We start from the raw sequence: 25247 nt of genomic DNA, 5'->3' as shown, positions 1-25247 counted from the left end.
GCACTGCTTTAGCCACTTTACTATTAATTATGAAGGCTACTCCATTTCTTCTGTGGTCCTCTTGTCCGCAGTAGTAGATCTGGTGGTCATTTGATGTGAAGTGGCCCATTCCAGTCCATTTCAGTTCACTGACGCCCAGAATGTCTATCTTTAATCTTGACATCTCACCAATAACCACATCCAATTTGCCCTGGCTCATAGATCTTACATTCCAGGTTCCGATGGTGTGTTGATCCTTAGAACATCGGATTCGCCGTTCACCACCAGCACCGTCGGCCGCTAGCTGTCCTTTCGGCTTTGAGCTAGCTGCGTCATCACGTCTGGGGCTAGTTGAGCTCATCCTCTGTTCCTCCCCAGTAGCATTTTGACCATCTTCCGACCTGGGGGTCTCATCTTCCGATGGTATACCGACATATCTCTGGTTGTACTGATCCATTTAGTTTTCACGGCAAGAATACTGAGGTGGGTTGCCATTACCTTCCCCAGGGATCGCATTTAGTCTGACCTCTCTGTCATGACCTTCCCGTCTTGGGTGGCCCTTCACGGTTTAGCTCATGGCATCATTGAGGTGCTCAAGCTCCAGCACCACGACAAGGTAATGATCCTTTGCTGAAGGAAACATTGCTTACCTGGGAGTAAATAAATTGCATAATGAGGAGATATAGATAAGATTGTACTGCAATTTATACTGCATCCATGAACCTTCTTATACATTTCCAGCACTCTCTCTCTCCCAGTAAAAGACTGGATTCATAGTGTGCTAGGCCCTTGTTTAATCATGGTTTACTGAATGATTGGGTACATAATCACACTATGGTGTACAAACCACAATAGCTGGCTTCACTGAACCTAAACCTAACATGCCACTTCAGGACTAGTTTAAGGAACTTTGGGGTCCAGGCAATACCAGGTTTGGAGATCCTGCAGATTAACATTTCAGATGGATTCCTGCAAAACAAGGAAGAGGAAAAGACAGGGAAAAGAAAAGAGGAAATATCCCTTTCTTTTGACAAAAATTATATGAGAAAAGAAGAGCATCCGTCACACTTTAGGAAGAAAACTGTCACGCTTTAGTCAGCAACGAAAGGAAGCGCAGCGCAAACACCCACCTCTGAGAAAGATCGCAAAGGGCTTGGCTCGCCCCGCCCCTGCCGGCTCCTTCTTCGTACCCGAGTTAAGCCTGGGAGGGCGGGAAGTTTAGGGAAGTTCTCTCTCTGCCTCCGGCAACAGCGGCAGGTGGTGGTTCTGTTGCCGGGAGGCGCATCGCAGCTAACCTGCCGCACGCGGAAGTTCAGCCGCCTCGAGCACCCAGGCTGGAATCAGAACTAGAGACCGCGGGGTCTGAAAGGGCGCCTCAGAACAGTATTTGGCGGAGCGGCTCCCTCCGGCACAGACCCTGAAGTTTGGTTAGCCGGCGAGGGCGCCTCAGATCCGAGCTAGGAGCGCTCGTCTCCTCAGCCTGTTGCACGAGAGGAGCGCCGACCTCTCTCCGCCATGCCGGTAAGGGCAGAACTAAACGTCGCGTGTGCGCAAAACCAACCGGAGAGGCAGTGCTAACTGGCTGAGCCACTTCGGGGACACTCCGGCCGAGTTGCCCCTTCACTCCCTGGGGATTGGGGCCCAGGGACCGTACAGTTTGAAGTGGGCGGTGAGGTGCCAAACACTGACGATTTTAGGTTTTGTTGAATGTTTGGCGCGGGCGGAAGTGGCGAATGGGATAAATAGGGAACTCCCGCAGCTAGAATGAACTGCGTTCCTTGATTCGGCTCTTCAGCTATATACATCCAGGTATCTTAGTTTGTTGCGTGCCAGAAGGGAACTGCAAGACCGGAATTAAGCTGCGGACCTATATTCAGCTCCCTGGAAATAAATCCCACTGAACTGGGTCGGAATTACTTCTGAGACACATTTCTTGAGCCTTCTCAGTCTTCCTGTGCATCGGATCGAGTCCATCACTCATTTTGCAAGAATTTCTTTTCTATGTACTTATAAGCAGAACAAAATATTTGTTACAGATATTTTGGTATGAGGCATCTTTAGGATCAGGTTTGTTTCCTGTTGAAAGTTTTTTTCCCCCGAAGATCGTGTTATAGCTGGAAATATGATCAATGTTTCACTTTTACTTACAAAATTCTTTACTGTACTTAGATTTGATACTACAACAACCGGAAGGTTTTATAGAAAGGTACTGTTGTTTTAGAAAGTAAAACTGTGGAATCGATTTATCATTCCCTGGAGAAAAACTATTAATTATTCTTACGAAGACAATACCATTCTTAACAGCTTAGAGGTTAGATTTCATTTGAATTGAATAGCTGTGTAGCCCAATCCTGTGCATGTTTATTCAGAACTGAGCGAGTGTTACGGACATTTATTAGCTGTTTCACTATTTGATTAGCTAACTAAATACCCTAATTTTAGGGAGGGTGACAGTTGGTAAATGGGAACTAAAAGATGGTTATCCACCCATGCAATTAAAGTTTCTCAAGAGTTTCATACCTCTTTAGGCTAGGCTCATGGTTTACAACACAGGTAGGTTCCTGAGGCTAAAGCTGGCCTCTTTATTCTGAGCTCTCTAATCCTGATTTGACACAGAGCTGCATGAGCAGTATGAAATAAAAAAACTAAAGTTTATATAACTAGAAACCAGAATACAAAACTCAGTCTTAGTAGCTAGTACGTTTTCTCTGAACCATCTTTCTATTAGCAGCATTAGAAATCAAATAGCATTACTGTAAGCTGTGTCCATACACCATACTACGCTATAGTTTCTCTTAAACATAGTTTATGGAATAAGCCAAAATGGCTGGGCTCACAAGGCCATAAACCAGGCGGTCTCGTGTGCCCTCCTCACCACCACTAGGGCTACCATATCTGCACTGCAAAAATCCAGATGCTCACTAGATGGCAAGAGAGTTAAGCAGATAGCTCCTTGAAGGCAGCAACCCAATTACCAACAAAATGACTGGATTTTAGTGGCATGATTTCAGACTTTTTTTAATGGAGGATTTTAAAGGTAGGAATGGAAGCGGCTTGTTTTCTACTTCCATTTCTACTCTTAATCTCCCTCCAAATGAGCTGATTTGGGGCCATTGGGGGTGGGGGAGTGATATTAAAGCATAGGGAAGGTACAGTGCCTTCCATCAGCTTCCCATTCCAGTACTTACAATTGAATGCCAAAAAAATCCTCTCCAAACCCAACTCTACCCCTTCTAGCAATATGACTTAAAAGTATCTTCTAGAACTGCGTTTCTTAAATTTTTTCTCTCAGGACCCTTTCTCACTTTTTAAAATTATGGAGGACCCCAAAAGAGATTTTGTTTGTATGGGTTATATTTATCAATATTGACTGTATTAAAAATTAAAATTGGTGCATTCATTGCCGCTACTGCTTCTCATGAGTGCTTAATGGGATTTTAATATTGTATTATTTTTTAACATAGGCTGGCAAATAATTTTGATTTTGCAGATCCCTATAAGAAACACTGCTCTAGAAGGTTGGGAAGCTGAGTTGTAATCTTCAACCTCTCAGAAGCTTCCTAGTTCTACCATAAGCCCCAGTTTACAAATCATAGTGGCTGAGCTCACACAATAGCTTAAAACCAAACAAATCACATGACTTAGGGCACAACCAGATGCCTACAATAAAGTGTTCTTCTTTATGGTTTACAAACTACAACAGCTAAGTTCTCGTAATATGGTAATCCATAGGGTAAATATGCACTTTGACTCAACCATTTTGCCTTTTATCTACAGGATGGATTATAAATCATAATATCTGATCAGATTACAGTGGTTTATAGAACAGTATAATAAAAAAAAATACCATGTATTTTCCATTTTCAGTTTCTCTTTTTATTGTTTTAACCATCTCTGATCCACCCTGCATATAAACTATGGGCTGTGTTTTGAATCTGAATTAATTTAACACATTTTAGCAGTTCTTGGTCATTTGAGACTCAAACAGAAGAAATATATTTAGTCTTAAATAGAAATTGGGTTCAGATGACAAGCTGAAATGGTGAAAAGTTTTCAAGGTGATAATGATTCACAAAGTAACCTTTTAAATTACAATTATTAACGGAGACTGATGAACAATCACCAAGTAAAAACTCCAGGCAACCAAAACACCTACTGTATTTTGCATTTTAGAGACAAAGTAGGCAAAAAATTGAGTTGCCAAAAATCATATTATGTTATGGTTGGTGCTACAATCTAACAAATTGCTCTTAGAGATTGTAAAATGGCACCTGGGCGACTGCATGTTGTTCACTGTTCCTCCTAAATTCTCTTGCTAATACTTCCAAATTCTTTTGGAGCAGAACAGCTTCTCTAAGAATCAGTAAGGTGGTATTCAGACTCCTGGCTCAAACCTGGAAACATAGCCAAGTACATTTGTGAAGGATTGTCTGATGCAGATGTCTGTGCTGAAAGCATAAATGTCAATAGTAGAAAAAAGACATCGCTGGAGTGATGTTGGCAGGGGGCAGGGGTTATAGGAAATATTCATATGTTGAGTGGTCTGTATTCATAATGCCTGAATGGGATTAGAATGGTTCCTCACTCCAGAAATCAGGAGGATCTGCCTCTCCTTGAAGGGACTGCACTTATGATGCTAGTGGACAGGTAGTAGCTGATTCAAAGAAAACCAAAGATGAAAAGAATATACTCAAATTCTGTACAGTACTGAGGTCAACATCCAAAATACATTAGAAGACATTCCATAACTGTAAGAACCTCTATTATTAGAAGATGAAGTTAGATGAGTACTTCATTTTTTACCAAGTCAGAAGGATACAGGAATTGAAGGAGTATATACAGAAATGCAGCACAGAACAGAAGAGGAATCTATGAAGGTTCTAACCAAACTATGCCCACAAATCTGGAGAATGACACTGTGGCCAACAGCTTGAAAGAGGTCCTTCTGCATACTATACGGGGTGTGCAAACCATCATAAAAATAGCCTTAATTTCACATGCTAGCAAAATAATACTTCAGATCATCCAATGTAGATTTGAGCCCTAAATGGAAAGAGGGATGACAGATGTTCAAGCTGGTTTTAGAAAAAGTCAAGGAGCAAAGAGATATTATTGCTGATGCTTGTTGAACAATTGAAAAAGGCAAAGAATACTAAAGAGAAGTCTATATGTATTTCATTGACTATAGAAAGGCCTTTGATTGTGTTAACCATGTCAAGCCATGGAATTTCCTTCGGAAAATGGGAATCCCAGAATATCTAATTGTCCTCATTCGAAACCTACACACAGGACAGGAAGCTACAGTCCAGATAGAACATGGCTCCTGGTCAGTAAAGGAGTGAGGCAAGGTTGTGTACTCTATCCTTATTATTAAATTTACTAGACAACCTGTGACCGGTTGGGTCATTTTCTTCTACATATAATATAGGCCCATGATGATCACATGACCTCAGCTGACTGCAGTGGCATGGCAGTGAAGTAGTGCTGAAGCCACAACTTTCCCAAATTTCAATCCCACGGGAGTCATGGGTCCTGGATTTTGGACACATTCTGTAAGTTAGCCATTTGGGGTACCTTGGTTGAAAAAGTTTTGCCCTATGATGCATTATTTTCCTGAATTGAAGTTTACAGACTATCAAACAGATGCATGAGTCTTTCTGAATGAGACTCAAGATCAGCCCTCCCAGAACACTGTAATATCAGTTACCGCTAGAGATGGGCAAAACTGAAGGACAAAGCAGTTTGAGGTCATTTGATAGTGGCTCAAAGACTATTTCGGCTTCTCGATGATAAAGTTGTAGAATGTGGTTCTGGGTGGGATGAACATATTTTTCCTAGCCCGTGGATTGTGGGTCATGCTATGTTGACTTGGAAGGAAGCCTCTACATAAGAGATCTTGCATGCGGAGAATAGTGTGACTGTGCTTGGGGTAAAAGTGGACTTAGTTGCACTTGTGGCATTCTGGCCAAAATGAATGCTAAAACAGTGTTGTGTGATTTGCCATATGCTGGAGGTTATATTCATAGCTTCCAATTTATGTAATGGGATTTATAATGTAACATCTTATGTGGGCAGATATTTTAATCCAATACATTTCATGTCGCTTCTAAGAGAATTTTAGAAATGCTATTTTGGTGTTCAGAAATGCCATTGTTACTTTGGAGATGGTATTGCCTGTCTTTTGCTTTGTAATTTCTGCTCAGTTGTACATCTGCCCCAAAAATAATTGTAAACCAGAGGACCCAGTCCTTTCCAAGGGAAAATTATTTTTCAAAGATGCAGTTTCCTGCTTCATAAGAAAGTGAAGATCACAAAACATTCTCTAAGTAAGAAAAACATATAAGATACTATTTCAAGACTGTTGCTGGGTTCCCATGGCTTACAAAACTGAAGACTCAACTTGACTCAAAACTCAAGTTCATGTAATAAGCTCAAACTGCACTACAGTCAGCAGGATATGTGAATCCAGTGTGTAGCATTTGCAAAATGGCAATCACAAAAGCAGAGCTTTGGCTTTCTTCAAGTGGACCATGAGGCCACTGGCCACACTTTCTGGCAATTCTGAGAGTACTAGTCTCAAAACCCTTAAAGCATGCCAGATTGGAGAATGTTCAGTAAAGTCTGTTTACTGAATTATACTGGAATGGTGGTTGGGCTACGCAAATTTCAACAAACAGCAGTAAACCATACCTTTTTGCTAACATCAAGTGGTTTTCTGGATTTTTGCTGTTCCGATCTGGTACCATTAGCCTTAGTAGATATAGCTACCAGCTTGTCTTGTAAAGTGCTTCCAAGCCTTCCTAAACTAGGCTTGTTACATTTTTCTTAAGATTATGAAGGTTTTCGTGGGGGATGTGCTAAGGCTGTAGAAATACTTGTATAGATTTAGATCTAGGCTGCCAAAGTCCTTGTGTAGCTTAAGTTGCTTATGTGTAATGACTTGGCTTTCATCTACAAGATACACAAGAAATACTTCCAAGAAGCAGATCTATTAAACTGGATACATTTTTTCCCTTTGATTACAAAAGGGGTTTATAAAATATTGTTAATAAGCGTATTTATATGTATGTGATAGCGAATATAATATTGTCTCCATATCCATTTGATTACTCTTTAATTTTATCATCTTGTGAATATGATACCAGTGCACTAATAACACCTGATGATCCTGTATTTGGGCAAAGCAATATATCAAGCTATAGTTGCCAACATACATTATAAAATCATTTTAGTTTTTTGTTGATAACTTTTCTTCCTTAAAATATATTTGGTTACTATCCTTATTTTTGCTGTGATAACAATTGAGGGTGATTTAAAAGAAGTTACGTTCAAGTTGTGCGCATACATATTTCTTTTGTTCTCGTATCATGTGTGATATGAAATAAATAGGTTTTTGAAACATTGCAAAAGTGGGGTAATAGTGCAGGGTGATCTCACTTTCAAACAACATTCAATTTTTGAAAATAAATTGCTTATGCATTGAACCCAGTTTTTATGGTCATGCAAAAACATTCCAAAGGACTCATCCCAAAGCTTTTTAGCCCAAGGAAAATAACCCCTTTGAAACATTAAAGTGGTCATTTCTTCTGGAAGACTCTTGCAGCTGTTTCAAAGACTGTCCTGTGATGTATAGACAGCTAGGGACAGTTGTGTCTGCTACTTCGTTTTTTTATTAGAAGTGTTCTCCCTTTAGCAAGCAGATCTCCTTGATGCAATCCAGTAGGCTGAGTTCATACAACATGCTATTAAAACACAGTGTGGTTTGTCTGGTTTGGTTTAGGTCTTGGTTTGTAGTATGAACAAAACTGCTATGGTTGTAAATCAAGGTTTATGGCATAGTACATTATATGAACCCAAATGATTGAGTGCAATGTGTAAATCAGGCCATTGTAATGAAAAGAATTAATAACCCAGCCAAGACAAAATGAAGTACCCAGGAGTAAAGCTTGGTGAGGAAAAAAGTGGGTAATTTTGGTTGGAAACTACATCAAAACAAAACTGTGAACTGGATAATTATATATTGTTAGCATAAAATAAAAACATCTTTGACCATTACCATCTTTTTCTCTAGGATGAAATTCCACTGATACCTCTATCCCCTTTGGAAGGTTATGAAGGACTGATACCAGTAAGTTATATATAAGCTACTTTGGTGTAGGAACCTTTAAAACTAGTTTAATACAAAGTGGATCTAAGGCAGATTTTCACTCTATTCTTAAACAGAGATGTGTGCATATCGAAGATTGCACATTTTTTTAAAAAAAACTTTGCAGTCATAATAGGGTTCAATCCAAAATTTTCTAATATAATTATTTTGGCCTTAAAGTAATTTCTATTCAAAGCCCACTATTAGAATGCCTGTATCATTTAATTCAATTAATAAAAATATTCATTTTTATTGCTGCAATTAAAATCCTTTATATGTATATGCATATATATAAAACAAATGCACACAAACATACACAAATACTTACAAACAGAAAACATATTGGTAACATCTCCTGCAGAGATCGTCTCGGATCCACTTGCTCCTTCAATGGGCTCACACCTGCAGAGCCTTGCACGGTGCCTCTAATTGCTGGAACCCTTACCTTGCAGGGTTCTCTCAAAATGAAAAACTTCCCTGGCCAAATTAAAATTCCCCCAAGTGGGAATGGGTTCAGGATCAGAGAGGAAGGAGGGAGGTGGCAGACACCACAAGCCTGCAAAATGGCAGGAACACACTACAAGTGATTGACTGCCTCCCTCTCATCCCAATCCAAGTCGCGGAACCAAACTATAGTGGCCAAAACCTGGCTCACCTAAAGCAACCAAATCACTTTGAAGATATAATTTTATTTTCATGCATACAAACAACAATACAGTATATACTGGACCCCCAGCAAAGCTGTGATACCTTGCTGAGCGGCCATGAGTGACAGCAGAACCCGGGCTTCTATGCCTTTGGCTCACTACAGTGCAAGGCAAAGAAAGGCAAAGGCAAAACAAAGGAAAAGGCAGACACAGTGGAAATTACAACATGACATTGGAATATTTTAGATAAACCCATCCATGTGACCGTATTATTATTTGACCCTTCCTACTAGGTCAACATGCTAGCCATGCTCTCTCCAAGATATGGTCAGTGAATAGAAACAATCTGGTTTATTGGGTCACTGGTCCCTCACCGAGTCTTCCCCCTGTCACCTCTCAGGGCCAACTCCACTTGCGTGAATATTTTCTTACAAGGCCACTTTAAGGGGTTCATATGTATGAGGGGGCATCTCATAGGCTTGGTAGTGAATGCAGCTTACATGCGCATGGGGGGGTAGTATCTTTTACCACCACGGGCTGTACATTTGTGTGTATGTGTGAGCTGGGAAGCACAGGGCAGATTGCCTATGCTCCACTTTGGGACAGCTAAATAGAAGAGACAAGGGATGGGGGCTTAGAATGGAACAATCGCCAACATTCTGGGCCACTGCAACTGCCTCTCCCATGCAGTTGCACTGAGGACATTTTTCAGGATTTTTTCCTCTGTAGCCGCTGGCCTGATCGGGCATATTTTCAAAGTCATTCTTCATTTCGCCATCTTTTTCCGCCACGCTAATCTTGGTTGTATTGTGTCCTGGTTTTGGAGAGCTACTGCACTGACCAGCAGAGTCTAGACTGCCTTTACATGATATATTTCCAACATTCTGTTGGATGGGAAAGAATAAAAATGCACAGAGCTAAGAGAATCCCTCTGGATTTGTTAATGATTAGCATGTTCAGGCATTATTGTCTGCTACAACAGTTGTGTTAGGGAAGTTGGAATTCTCAGCAGTCTGAACATCATCTTCACCTGGACCTTGAATGGCAATACACTCCATCCTGAAGGTAGGTGTCAATGCAGTCAGAAATCATGATGGTCATAGCTTGAGGCAGTGAGAAATTCTTTCTCAAGTTTCTGCCGTATTGAAATTAAAGCTTCTCAGCTCCTCACTGGATGTTGTCTCTGCTGTGTAAATATCTTGATTGAAGAACCACTTTTATGGGCTTCTCCATAGTTTTTTTTACCTCCATTATTCCAAGGGTCCTTTGCTGTATCGTTACTTAGCTGCCACAAAGCCACAATAATATTCCCTATTTGAGAATTGCCATTATTTTGTAGTAATTAAACACAACAATATAGGGACGCGGTGGCGCTGCGGGTTAAACCGCTGAGCTGTCGATCGGAAGGTCGGCGGTTCGAAACCGCGCGGCGGGGTGAGCTCCCGTTGCTCGTCCCAGCTTCTGCACACCAAGCAGTTCGAAAACATGCAAATGTGAGTAGATTAATTGGTACCGCTTCGGCGGGAAGGTAACGGCGTTCCGTGAGTCATGCTGGCCACATGACCCGGAAGTGTCCTATGGACAACGCCGGCTCCAAGGCTTTGAAACGGAGATGAGCACCGCCCCCTAGAGTCGGACACGACTGGACTTTACGTCAAGGGAAACCTTTACCTTTACCTTTAAACACAACAATATTGTGCCTTTGAACCTACATTGACCTAGTTCACATTTTGTGCTAAACTGTAACGGGATTTCCTGGGTTTGGCTTACTATACAGTGTTATTATGCAAAGCTAGTCATTTATAGTTTATTTAATTAATCATGGCAAAGCCCATCAAGGTTAACCACAATGTATGAATTCAGTCCTTACAGAACCTGTTACTTCTTCATGAGTTAGGATGTATAGTATTTCTAAAAATTTTGTCATCTTTTGAAAACATGATCTTTATAATTTTATAGCTGTCACTGTCACCAAGAATAGAATAGTTACTTTTCTGTCATGAAAAATATTTTACAATACCGTTAACATTGGACAGGGTTCCAGAATCATTCACAGAATTTTACAGAGAACTGATATATTACCATCCAGCTGGAACATACTCTTATTTTGTCATCAATATTTCAATTTTTTCCTTACCAGGAAAAAACCCTTAAGATATTAAGAAGGGAAAGGAAGCAATATCCATATAATGCATTTGATTGGTAGCACTGGTAATTCCTTGGGTCGTTTTTAGTTCTATCTAGGTTCATTGCTGCATCTTTTGGAATTACCTTTTTAAAAACACATTTTCATTCATTTCTTTTTCTGAAGTGAATTAGCTCAAAATGCCACCAAGACCCAGGGGAAAAAATTAAAGAAAAAATATATTCCCCCAATCTTTCCTTTTTAAAAATCCCTAAATAACCCTCACAGCATAAACCTTCTAAGTGTCAAGATATTCCTTAAAATAATCATCTTCAGTATGGAAGAAACTGGCAAAACATTTTTATAGCGTTGTTATGAAAATTACCCAAATGTAGTAGTCTTTAGGAATCAAGCTTGGCTCAAGGGAGTCTTTACTTTTTAGCCTCATAGTCTTTATAGCCTCCACCGAATGGCTGAAAAACATCAGAATCAATGTAACAAATCTAACCTTTCCCCAAGGAGTATTTTGTCATCAAATAAAGGAAATTCTAAGAGCTGGTTTTAAACTATTAAATTTCAAAGGTTTTCTATTTACTTGTACGCTGTAACAATATCCTAGCTGATAATACCTAAACACACTAATCCTTATAAAAATCAAGGTAATTTTCACTTTTTGACAGTTTGCAAAGTAATCCTGTGTAGCAAGAAATATATTATGGTTTAAGTTCACAAAAAGGATAGCTGAAAGACAAAGATTTTACCCTTATGTGCAATTCTTAGATCATTCAATGCTATGCATCATCCATAATATATTCATTTCTTCTTTAGCAGTTCATCTATCAAAATGAGAGCATTATTACCCTTTTTGATAAATGAGAAAATCCACTGAATGTTAATAAAAATTATGGTACACTAAATTTTCTGGGTCAATAAATATTATAGCACCATTGTCCAAGAAATCAATTTGTTTTGAATGAAGAATTATTTTTAGGATTTTTTAAAAATAAAACAGTATCAGAGTGATTTTTAGGATTTGGTCAGGGCTATCTATGTATTGGCTGTTCAGATGAAAAAAGGTTATGTAGCAGAACACGCAGAGGTTCAACTAAACCATGTTAGAGGTCTAACCATCTCAGCAGGTGTTGTTAATTAGAACTTCAAAAGCTCCTTCCTCATGCCCTTGTCAGACAAAAAGTGCAAAAATTACCTGTTGGAGATGGATCTATTCAATATTTCATTAAATATCATGCTGGCTCAGTTTACCTGACATTATCATGTTGCATTGATATGTTATTTTGCATTGAGGAAGAGGAACTAATTGTTAGGAATGGATGGTAAACAGTATCTACGGGCAGTGGTTCAAGATCTGCAAGATGGCAGGTGCACAAAGGAAGCCTTGCCCCTTTTGTATATGTGTATGGTGTTATTCTGCCCACCATCTTGCAGATTTTGACTTCCCCCCTTTCTACCACTCCCCCCACCCAAGTAGGAATTCTTAGTGAAAAAAGTGAGTGGGGAGAGTGTAAAACTCACAGTTGGGAAGCAACATTACGGAGCTGTTCAGAACATTCATTGACTTTCTGAAAGGAGCTAGGATTGCTCCTATGAAGGAAGAAATGTAGCAATAAAGTAATACAAGACCAATGGAAGGATGGATTATTTAAATAAACTGGTGGAGGAGAAACTGTGTGGCTTTCCAGCCATCTTTTCCAGCAGCCTCTTTTGAAGGGAAAAAAGTGAAGAGAGGAAAAGCAAAAGAGAAAAAGCTTTAATAAAGGAAATGTGTTTGAAAATATTTTGCAGCTGAAGAATAAGAAAGAGGAAAGAATAACAAAGCTGACAGTTAGAAACCATTGATAAGTTAGTTGTTCAGATTTGGAGACCAGCAATAGAGATACTTGGGAGAAATGAAAATATTTCAGGGGAAATCTCTTGACAGAAATGACTTTTCTGACAGGAGAAAGGGACTTATTTAAGAGTGGTGCAACCTCTACATGCTCCTTTGCGAGTTAGCCCATGTAAATTCTAGGATTTGAATGAGAATGCATATTGTAGTGAAGTGTTTATGTATTTTCCCCTCTTCCCAGAGATGGCACTAGAGAATGTAATCAGATATGGATGTGTGTATTCAAAATTGTTTGATTAGATATTACCTTCTTCTAGAATAATTCCATTGTACTTTCACTTTATTTTTAGTTTCTTCCTTGTATTAATCACCATTCTTTGCCTATTTAGTGTGTTCAATCTTGGCAGGTGTTTTTGTACATCACCCCAAAAGTTTTTGTTTTGGTTGATAAACTTTATTTATTTATTTATTTGGAGTTTGGAATCAGCCAAGCCCTGAGATTTCCGAACTACACCCTTCTGATTATGGGTGGTGCTCTTTTGGCTGCATATGGATTTGCATTCACACTTGTTTATTAGAAAAAAGGAAAATAATCATCACTCTATAAAGACTCAAAAGATTTTAAAAAATGGTGAAATGTTTTTATTTCTTTAAAAAATTAAAGATGTTTGAAAGATCATTGTCCATGTAAAATTTTGATAGTGATGGAAACAGTTCTAACTATATGGTAAAGGGAAGCAGAAGGAAATATTACAGTATATAAATCCCCATTTAAAAAGAGGGAGAAAAAAATCTGTAAATATAATTTAGTAAATGATAAGCAAAAGTGTTTAATAAGCTCAACAGGTACAAATAATATGAGAAAGCAGAGGTGAGTAAAAGCATAAGAAAAAAAATACCTTAAAACTGTAGAAATCAACAGTATTATGGATTGTTGATGAAGCATATTGTGTTCCTTCTTTACAGAAATGTAAAAAATAAAGATCCATAGCCCTTCAGATTGTCAATAAGTCACATAAAAATGCAGTTTATATTTGAAAGAAAGTGCTTTTCCAAAGAAACATTAAATTGGCACACTTGCTAAATAGCTTGAATTCAGTGTAGTCTTCTCCCTGTTGAGTATGCCTGTAGGGGCAAATAATGGATTTTCTGCTGCAAAATATGAGTGAAATATCTCTCATAACTAAATCTCAGTGGCTGACAGTGGCTAGGTTCATGCATCATGCTAAGCCACAGAGTAATTTGCTTTTGCTTTGGCACAGACAGATGAAATTTCCAGATATTTTGAAGCCAATTTGGGAAAAAATTAAATATATGCAATACTCTTTTTATGCCATCCTTTATTCTTACTATTTAAGAATATACAGTGCAGCATATATATACCTTATGTAATGATCATACTTGTTATGTTTATTAAAGTATCATTTAGTGAGACAGTACATACCTTTACTAATTTGATTTGCTTTAACATATTTTAAAATCTTAAGTGTTTCTTCTTTCCTTGGGGCTTAGTCAAAAGCAGATCCACCAACATCTAGATCAAAAGTCAGTAATAAGCTCACCAGTAAATCAGGCCCTGTGCTGCCTCCTTCCTTCATTGGTGAAAACAGCAATGGCCCAGGGCAAGGCAGACAGGCATCTTGCCCTGACATTTGGGAGTTAATGTATACCTCATTGCTTGTCCTCTGCGTAGCATTCTGATACTCTAGAGAAAAGTCTTCCCATTTTAAGTGAATAGAAAACATTTTATCATAGCATAATATGTGATCAAAGAGAGCACAAATGATTAAGATTAAAAAAGGCAGAGAAATTCCAAGTGATTTTGATAAAAATAAAATAAATGTCCTGGAAGTAGGAAGAAAGCTATACCAGAAGCCTCCCCTGAATAAATTGAACTAAAAATAAAAAGCAATGAAATTATTTGAGATGAAGCTTCAAATAAGGGAATGCAGGATAAGTACTTTAGAAATTTCCACGGGAATGATAGCAATATGTCAAAAAGTAGAATTAAAACAAATGCCACAAAAGAAAAATAGATGAAAAAGAAATAATAAATGGTGTGAGAATGTTGAAAATGGTTAAACTTTAAGAACTAGATATGGTAATGGTAGAAATGTTAGAATATGAATGTGGCTTGCTTATGGAGTAGCTATGTGACTTGTTTAATGTTTGGGTAAATGCTGTATCTGTGGCTGAAGATGGGAAGAATGCTGCTATTGCTCCCCAACACAAAAGGAAAGGTTGCAGGAGTGAATGCAAAAATTACAGATGATAATATGTTAACTGCACTTGGGAAGATGTTGGAAGAATTCTGATTCAAAGAGTATGAGAGGTGACAATGAACAAAAATTGTGAGTGCAGCGCAGCTTTATGCCAGGGAGTGGGTGCACAGATTAGAATTTTGGTCTTCAGCAGGCATTGAGAATGTGCAATAAATGTTCTTTCACACATTCCTTGATTTTGAGAATATATACTTATACAGTATATAAGTCACAGAATGCTTTGCACAAATATGGAATCAAAGATTGGTTCCTGAATGTGATAAGAGTAGTATAGGATGGAAGAAAAACATCTATGTGAATAAATGGAATGCTTAGTTAATAATTCAACACTGAGTAGTGAATTAGACACGGATGTGTGCTGTCCCCTTGGTTGTATAATATATTTATGGATCAGTATATAGGGACATAGTCATAGAAACTTTATTTCGGTCATTGGCCAATAAAATACATTCTATAAAACAAGCAAAATTGTCTTCTAATATCAATAACTTTGGCAACCATTTGTGGGTAAAGGTTACACATAATGTAGCAGAATTTGGGGCATAGGGAATGCTTGTGGTGACATCAGAGGTGTATAGATTAGGGACATCAGTGTACATGTACTTTTATGTGCAGATGTTGGCTGAGCATTCAAATGATTTTCAGTGAATATTAGCTCAATTGTATAATTTGATGAGGAATATGAATCTGAAAATTAAGGAATCAAAGACCAGCATAGTTGTGTCCGACAAGGAAAAGGGAGTGAATGATTGCAAGTTATAAATAAATGGCAAATAGTAGAACAGATAGATGAATTTGGGCAAGAAGCTGGTAGAATGTTTATTAAAGATGGAAAAATGGATGGAGCAGTTTTTAAAAAATGGAAATGCTGGTAGAAAAGCATTGAATAGTATGTGGTCTGCTGCAAGAAATGAATGTTTTTCCAAATAAAAAGTGAAAAAAACTGCATAAGAATTTGTTTCTGTCTGATGAATCAATGTATGAAACTGATGGATGAAAAGATGGTTTGCAAGAAGAGAAGGGGTTATAATAAATGGTAATTTTTTTTATTCCTTTTCTGTGATTTCCATTACCTTGCTTATCCTTATATAAGATAGTATGATGGGTATGCGTGTATGCTTGTATGTGGAAAACATTTGGGGGGAATGAAGAATAGCAATATATGAGTACCTTGTCTTACGGCATTCATTATTCTGAAAGAAAATATTTCACTGGAGGTTTTTTCTTTACCCTTTCCACTTTTTAGTAGAAAAGGGCAAAAAAAAAAAGATGGGGGGAGCTGGCAAAAATTGGGGAAGAAATCCATATATTCCAGTTGTTTTCAAACTCTTTACATCTCTGTCCTAGGGTGATGTCTGAATGGGGCCAGTGAATAAATCATGCTTTGTTTTCAGGCACTAAATCACAGTTTGGAACTGCAATTTATTATTGTCTTACTGATTGGAATTGTAACTTATTAGGTTTGTATTAACTTTGTTCATCAAGGAGTAAGGAAGACAAGCCATACTTAGCATGATATGTGAATGAATATACATGTCTCTTGGAGATAAAATGAGTTGTAGATTTTTTTTACATGTGGAATTGATGAATGGAATCATGGGAGCAGAAATACAGAACAAAAGTATTAGGAAAGTATATTGGACTGGATTCAAAGAGGAAGATGCTTTCCAGTGTTATTTAAAAGGGGAAAAATAAGATTATTGTATATAATATAATATTATATATTATATATGTATAATATATTTCATTGGAGGTTTTTTCTTTACCCGTTCCATTTTTACCTTTTACCCTGTCCATTTTTGTGACAAAGCATTGTCACAACACTTCTGCAATGATTTTCATGGGAAATTCATGAGTATAATATATTATACATACATAATAAGTTGCTGGGGGTCAAGGGTCTTATACATTTAATATATTATTATTTGTTTTCTTCTGTGAGACAAGGAAAACCTGTTACTGACTTTCTGCTAGTTGATTCAATTGATTATTTTTTTCTGACCAGTTCCCTAGGAAATGGGATTTTGTCCTAGTCTGTGATGATCACAGCCCGTACAGTGAGAAAGATTGCAAGAAAAAGAAGTTTCTGGAAGAACTGCACAAGAAAGGGTTCATTATCAAGGTAAGACTGACTCCCCTCCCCTCCCCTCCTCTTCCCAAAGCTGATACCACTTTCCTGACTATCAAGCTGACATGCTGGTTTGAAGCTCTTATTGACAAGAGGTCCACAGCTTTCCTTGCTCAGGATGGAGCTGATGTCAGGTAGCTCACTCAAGCAACAGAACAAGCTCATGCTTTAGATTCAGTGGAATCTACAGGCCTTTTCTCTATCATTGTCACAATGCTTTTGCAACAATCTTCATGGGAAATTCATGAGAATTGAGGATTCTGCCTAGACTGATGTCTCATAAGCCTTCATGTCATTTATTTTTCTGTCTGATTCTTAGATGATTAAGGACCAAAAGCTCTTTTATGGAGTTCATGCACCAAGTGGAATCTTCCGAAAATACCAGTGGCTTCTGAGTAATCCTGATAATGAATCGGGGCTTCTGCTTCCACAGCAACTAGATTACCAAGAGACAGCACTCACTTCAGCAAGGTAAAGTGGCCATCCATCCATCCATCCGTCCATCCCGTCCATCTCAACTTTCTGGTTCTCTACAGAATCTGCCACCATGTGGCAGCAACTGGTTCATATCATTTGTACTCAAATGAAGCTGCTGTCCACACAATCAGAAAGATTTTTGCCACTTGTGACATTATTAAAGAAAATGTTTGCATTGGCATGGAGAATATTGCTTTAACTGAAGGCTTCTGGTTGTAGTTGAAGGGTGAAGGTTGGTTGGGAGTGACTTTCTGAGCAACCTCAAAACTGCAGAAGCATCAACGCTAATCATTTAAAGATAATTTTAACATACAGAGATTTTTCTTAGGGCTTTTGCACTTACTAGATAGTACATGGAAACTAAGATAAATTATACTGCCTACTGAGCAGCTGTGTAGAAGACAGAGAATTGGACACTTTTAAAAACAAAAACAAAGAAACCAAAAGTAGAAAATTCAGGGAAGACCTGAAGTTGGGAGGTCAATTTTTACAGCTTCTTCACTGGCAATGCCCCAAGTGAGCTTTGCCTCCTTTTCTTAATTCTGCAGAAAGTGGATCTACTGTATTTGGTCTTGTTTCTCTAAACTGCACTGGCAGGATGAAGTAGGATTGCAGCCTTTTCAAGGATAAAAGTTATATACTTTAACAGCTCCATTCCAGGAAGAAATACTTTTCTATCATGGATAATGATGGTTGTATTTATTCCTACCTCTGAGCAGTTTACTCTAGCATTGCTATTTCTCAGTTCTTGTGTGTTTTAGGATACGTATTGTGAGCTTTATCCTGCAAAACACAGAACTTCAGGGTACCGAAGGTATGAAAAGATCTTTCTCTTTATTAGTGTAAATGCAATCTGTTTGTATTTCATTTTCACTTTGCAATGTCCTTTTTACCAATGCAGCGATGATCACAGTCAGTTTTATTACTCACGCAGAGGCACTCCCCAGTTCTAGTTCATGTAACCATATCTTCAAGCTGAACCATGCTTTCTGATGAGTAGTAATGACATGATGAACTGAAAAAAATGCTTTGTTTTTTAACAGTGTCACTTCAAACAAAGCAATCTGATGCCCTTAGGGTCCAATGTTTCATTTGTAATGCCAGTGTGATGCATTGGATGCAGTGTGATGATGTTTCTAGGAAGACCAATGTTCAAATTCCACTCAGATGTACCCAGTTCAGGCTTTACTTTTATAACCTGGGTATGAAAGGTGTCTACAATTAAGCAGCAGAGTACATGGAAGAGGGCTCTACAGGAAATGTCCTTTTCCAATTCTTTCCAGGCATGCTTCAAGACCTGTGTAATGGATTATGTAGGAGAACCTTTCCAGCACAACACAAAACAGGGGAAAGCTTAAAGCAAAAGAGCATAATTGGGGTTCTCTGGGTCCCAAGGCAAACTTCCCAGGTGGGTCCCCCAGTTGTGAGAGAGCTCAGAGGCTGAATTCCCCTCCAGCTCAGCTGTGGCAATTGAAGGCCAGGAGGAGAAAGGGATATAAAACTCTTGGGCTTTCATCTAGTGACTGTCCAAATCTTTGTGCAGTGCAGATCTGGTAGCCCTATCAGTCCATATCTTTCTCCTGTGTCATTCCTTTGCTGCAGCTCCTATGGAGGGGAGCATGCTCAGTCTTGCTTCTGGTGGAGGGGGACACACACACTCAGATTTGCTTGTTGTTTGGTTCATTTTAACTGAAGTTCTGGGGCAAGGAATGGGGATCAGGGAGAGACTCCAAGGTGGCCACCGACCTAGAGAGCTAGTGTGATGTAATGGTTAAGGTGTTAGACTAGGCACACGGAGACCCAGGTTGTAGTCCTCCCTCAGCAATGGAAGCTCACAGGATGATTTTGGGCCAGTTCACTCTCTTTCGGTTCTACCTACCTCTGTGGAGGCAAATAGGAGGAGGGTACACTATATATGTGTGATGGAATGTGAGGGTGACTTTGGAAGATGGGAGGAAGAGATGCCACCTAGGGAACAATCGGATAAAAGAGAAAGGAGCCCACAACAGAGTAATGGCCAGAAAAGGAAACTTAGGAAGGATCCACCCTAATTACTCAGGCAGCAAATAGGAAGGGTAGAAGATTTGTACTTTCAGACTAGCAAGATTCTGTTAATGTAGCCTTACAATAAAGAAGAATTAGCTCATCTCATGTTTCCTGTCTGCTTTACCTGAGAGGGTTGACAGTATGCCACCTTGAGTACAAAAGTGTCCTAACAGTCAGGAATCACGCTGAGATGAGGAGTAGGTCTCTAGTGTTTATTACTGCTACATAAGACAGAAAATCCTAACAAACTGAAGAAGCGTGGGAAAACCCAGACAGATAAACCCCAAAGGTTAAGGCGGGTCTGATCTGTGTCTCTTTGAATGGCTGCTTAATTCCTCAGTACTACGCATGCGTTTTCCCCCCTGGATAGAGGCCCCTTCCTGCTCGCCATCAGTACTCATGACAAAAAGGTGGGATATAAATCAAGTAAATAAATCCCTGCCTTCGTTGTTAAAGCCACGTTCCCCTACCTGACGTCTCCTGTTTTTGGGGACCACAACTCTCCTCATTCCCTCCCAGTCAGCATAGCTAATGATCAAGGGCAACAGGAGTGAGTCATCATCTGTGGACTGCAGGTTCTCCATCCTCTGGTTTAGAGCTTTAGCACTTGAAGACTGGTAAATTACACCTGAGAATATTCAGGCAATGAGTGGAGCTAGAATACAGATCATATTAATCTGTTTTCAAAGCTGGTGCTAATTGTCTTTTAAATCATCCGAAATTTCCAAACTCTTTTCAAGGGCAGATTTACATGATATGCCCTGCAGTAATCCAGTTTCTCTCCCTAAGGCAGGTGTCACATAATCCAGTCTGCTTTTTCCAGACATACTGTATGTGCAGCTGACTCATCACCTGTAGCTGGGCAAAAGTAGTTACTTCTGTAACATCACCTGAGAATTGACAAATAATGCAAACCTGGTTTTTCAGCAGGATTATTACACCCTTCCAAGCAAACTGAATCATTACCATGGAATTAGCTGTCAAATGACCAGGAGCAAATATTTTATTTCAAGCTGTTTATGTCCAAAATTAAGAATAAATTAAAGCAATCTATAAATGGTTTGATACCCATGAAGTCTTATAGATGGCCCTAGAAAAGGACAGTGAGCTGTTCCTCAATTTAACCTATTTTGTGGGCTGTTTATTTAGCCAAAATGCTATTCTAGTCCTTGGAGGAAGGATGTTTATCAAATGAATGAGTAACAGAGCATAGCACAGATGCATGAGCCTTAATTGACATGCACATTCTAATACATATGCATGGTGCTCTGAGATATATGTACATGCTTCAAGGAGACATTTACTTGCATGGCTTTATTTTAGGATAGTCACTTGAGTGTCCACTTGAAAGAAATATCCTGGCAGAACTGCACTTTTTTGTGGGGGGGTCTTGATCTTGTTTCTCTTCTGCTGTTAGAGAAGCTTCATGACCTGATGAAGAAGAAAGTGTTCGAAACTGCATTCCCTTTACATGAGGTGAGGAAGTCTGAAGGCCAAGCTAAAGGTGATGAATACAGATGTTAAATAGCAGTTGTGGGCTTAGTTGAGGAATGAAGTTGAGTCTTTTGTCCTGAGTCCTGGATCCAGAAAGATACTTCATTACAAGTTGTTCTGTGTACCTGGGGGTGGTGGTGGTGGTGAGGGGAGCTTTATTGTGCTTACTTAGAGGAAGAGGCTAAACTAAATGTGTCTGAAATAATCAGAAGAAAAGCCTTGTTGGACAACTGCGTTGATATGTATCTATTCAGCATCTTGCAGGTGTTTCTTGCTCAGGACTGAAGAAATTGTTTATAGAATACGTAATCCAAATTGTTTATAGAATTCATAATTTTAACATGTTTAATCACATCATTTCATCTAGAGAGGAAATCTGGGTAGTTTTCTGGAACTGAATTGGGCTCGATGGAGACAAATCCTCTGTAGGCAACCAATTGAAGAAATCAGGTAAGGGACAGAGGATTTGGAAACATTGATGAGGATGCTTGGAAATGCACAAACTACTATAATAATAATAATATATTAGTTTAGATAAGTTTTTGTGTTCTATTTCCTCATCTAAAGGAAAAGAACATGTATAGATTATAATAAGATTTAAATTATATTCCTATTTTGATTCTGAATTGAAATCATGCAGTCAAAAGTGGAAAACTCATCTATGGTGTCATTCATTTCAGATAACAATCTATTTCTCCTGAAAAAGGGATGGTTCTTTGGTATTTAACTGATCTGATCTGAAGATTAAACCTTGCAACAGCTCTTGTCAGTGTTACTCAACTTTTGAACATACTTTAGCATTCCAGTATTTGGAAACTGAAATACTGGATTGCACCAACGTTCAGTGCAATCTGCTATTTTTTGCCCCTGGGAATAGCTTCCATTGGCTGCCTTTGGAAAATAAGGTATCAGCTTGGAAACTGCCTCAGTAGAAGTTCTTTCAGATCCAGAGCTAGAGGGTTTGTGTTCATGTTAAGGCAAGCAATGCTGTTTTGAGAATCCTTTCAAGGTATACTCTTTCCTTTTCAGAATATATTTTGGGGAGAAAATTGCCCTTTATTATGCTTGGCTGGGCTGGTATACACACATCCTGTTAGCAGCTACTGTGGCAGGTATTATGCCGTTCATCTATGGCTTCATCACTTTCAGTTCCAATCAAGTCAGGTGAGTTACCCTTTTTGCTTGTGAGAATATGGCAGGATGATGATGATGATGAAGAAGAATGTAGCCACTTTTGAAAGTTTAGAAAGAGAAACCACTCTCTTGGTCTTTTGGCATTGCGTCCTGTAATTTACAGGCATTTCTGAGCTGAGGCTGGAGAAGGGAACAATGATTTTGAGCAGGCTGCAACTTTCTCCTCTTTAAGTTTCCTCTTCATTTCCTGGTGGACCCTCCAATTTGTGAAGCCAATCTTGCACCTGCACTGGACCTCTCAGGCAGCTGTTGAAACAATCCCAAGTCTTCTTCAACCCTCCAACTGCCCAGTTACTTTTGCCTTGTTCCTTACCCCTCATGCAACCCTTCTCTTTGTTATGGACTGGAACCAATTCAAGAGTAACACTGGGACTGAGAGGCCAGTACATGTGTAATCCAGGAGGAATGTTTCCCAGGTGTTGCCTTCCTGTGTGGATAGAAGCAGTTGGGAAAGATGCAGAATCATTTGTCCGATTTTTCTTTGCTCTACATGGATACATTCAAGTATGCCGTGGAAATCTGGCATATGGGAACCAACAAAAGGCCTACCAAACAATATGGGGAGCAGATGGGAGAGAACAGTTATTAAGATGGAAGGACAGCTTCAAGTGGATATTTAGAAGAGCATGCACTTTAAAAAGGGACGTTACATGCAGTGCACTAAGTAAAGAAACATGATAAAAATACTATATTAATTTAGAGTAATTATTTCCTAACATCTATCCATTAAAGCAACATCCTGGGGGTTTACTAATGCCTTCCCACTCTGGATGAACCTATAGAAAGTCAAGTCTGGTTCTTTAAATATTGCCTGCAATCCTGCATCACTTTTGCAAGGGGAGAGTGCAGCCAATCAAATAAAGAAACTATCTGATGGTAGCTAGCTTTTCCTGGCATATCAATGACTAAAGCTTCCATAGATCATACGAAAGGCTTTCAGAATAAAATGGTGCATTCTTTGCTCAACGAAAGAAGCTATGGGGATAGCATGGAGATAATGTTCAAGGATCCAACATCAAATAATAAGAACTACCCTGCCTGTTAATCTGCATTATGTCATAGATGATGTCTCTGTCAGCCATCAGAAGTTGGAGTGTTATTTAGTTGGGTGTGACATCTTTTTTGCTAAGGAAGATGATTGCCAGTTTGCCATAGAATGGCATATGGCATAGTTTGACATTGTAATCATGTTTTTGAATGTTTTTTTCAATAGAAAACATGCAGACACATTTCCTTAGACATTTAATCATGAAGAGACTTGTTATGGGAATGTGCTCTGGAATTTAACCATGAACAAACTTGTTATGGGAAGGTGCTCTGGAATTTCTTCTGGGCTTCCAGGTTGGCCCATCAGTTGGTGACAAATCCCACCACTTCATCTGACCAGTACTCATTTGTCAACGGAGTCAAGGAGAGAGCTGTGATTCTAAATAAAAATATTTAGTCTCAAAAGGCTAAGCAAGGCCAGACCTGGATAATACTTGGGTAGGAGACACACAGGAAATCCTAGGGCTGAATGCTGACCTGGGAAGTTGAAAAAACACCCTGAAAGAAGATGGCAAGCCACTCCTGTATTATTGACAAAAAATTACATACATGGACCTGTTTATGAAGTCACCAGGAGTCAAGCTTGGCTTGAAAGAGTCTTTACCTTTTTACCTGGCATTACATGGTTGCACAGATCCTATCTAATGTGGGATTGTGGATCTTGACAGTATCACTTGGGCAATCATTGCCCTTAAGGAGGGCCAACAGTTAGACCCATTGTCAAAGTATTCTAGTTCTGGAAAACTTTCCCCATTTAGCGCTTGATAGGAATCTGGGATATTTATGAACTTGACATCTTGTTATTTATGTGACGAGGGCACAAAGGGACAAGAAGATTTGACCTCTGAATCACATGTCTGTATATGTATGATCTTATTCCCCAGAGTCCCCTGAAGGGAGGAGATGGGCGGGGACAAATTGGATAAATAAATGAATAAATCCCATGCATCTATAGAGATCATAATGCCCTCTGTTCTCTTAAGATTGCTACAATCTAATGATTACATGCATTTTTGTTAGATCTTACTGATTTATCTAACAACCCACTTTTTCCCCCCTAGGATTGGTTTCACACCACATTATGGCTTAAAAGATAAACAAATCATTGCAGTTTGTCATGCTTTGGTTGTAATTACACTTTGATTTTTTTTTGTTTTTATAATTATAGTATTTTCTTCAAATACTCTTTTATAACTAATAAAAGTTATAATATTTTCTGATGTTCTTGTGTTTCAGATGGTTTCTAATAATAGTATGAGTGAATTTTATATTTTTAACATATTGTGAACTCTGAGCTACTTTGGGAGAGTTCATTCCTGAACAGAAGCCAATAAATATGCTTAAACAGTACTCGTCCAAACTGACCAAGAATGATAACTTATAATTCCTGCCCATATATTGACATACAGGTAGTCCTCGCTTAATGACCACAGTTGGGCCCAGAATTTCAGTTGCTAAGCAAAGTGGTCATTAAGTGAATCTGATCCAATTTTACAAGCTTTTTTGTGGTGGTCGTTAAGCAAATCACTGTAGGTATTAAGCGAACCACATGGTTGTTAAGCAAATCACATGGTTCCTCACTGATTTTACTTGCCAGAAGCCAGACAGGAAGGTAGAAAATGGCGATCATATGACCACGGAATTGTAATGGTTGCCTAATCCCAAATACTCAGTCTCACAAGCCTGGGCTTAAAGATAACTGATTTATTAAAGGAATAGTATGCAAATACAGAGAAAGCTGAGAATGACCAAAAGCGCGCCAAATACAAACTTAAAAGCCTTGCTTCCAACCCAGTCCCGCCCCGAGCGCTCGTTAGCAACCACCCCCTCCCAGGT

General features: G+C 38.9%; 1 protein-coding gene across 1 annotated transcript in view; it reads left to right on the top strand.

The window, feature by feature from the left end:
- Positions 1–1187: 1187 nt before the first annotated feature.
- The window catches only part of ANO9 (anoctamin 9), a 51771-nt gene continuing 27711 nt past the window's right edge, over positions 1188–25247 (top strand). Inside the window, exons 1-8 of the mRNA XM_063289244.1 lie at positions 1188–1500; positions 8051–8107; positions 17031–17147; positions 17473–17624; positions 18392–18444; positions 21094–21152; positions 21538–21620; positions 22200–22334. Coding sequence (XP_063145314.1) covers positions 1495–1500; positions 8051–8107; positions 17031–17147; positions 17473–17624; positions 18392–18444; positions 21094–21152; positions 21538–21620; positions 22200–22334 — 662 coding nt within the window. The 5' untranslated portion in view covers positions 1188–1494. The remainder of the gene's footprint in view (positions 1501–8050; positions 8108–17030; positions 17148–17472; positions 17625–18391; positions 18445–21093; positions 21153–21537; positions 21621–22199; positions 22335–25247) is intronic.

This window comes from Candoia aspera, chromosome 1 (genome assembly GCF_035149785.1).
Source record: "Candoia aspera isolate rCanAsp1 chromosome 1, rCanAsp1.hap2, whole genome shotgun sequence".
Classification (NCBI taxonomy): domain Eukaryota; kingdom Metazoa; phylum Chordata; class Lepidosauria; order Squamata; family Boidae; genus Candoia; species Candoia aspera.
This window is presented reverse-complemented; position numbering and strand designations above follow the sequence as displayed.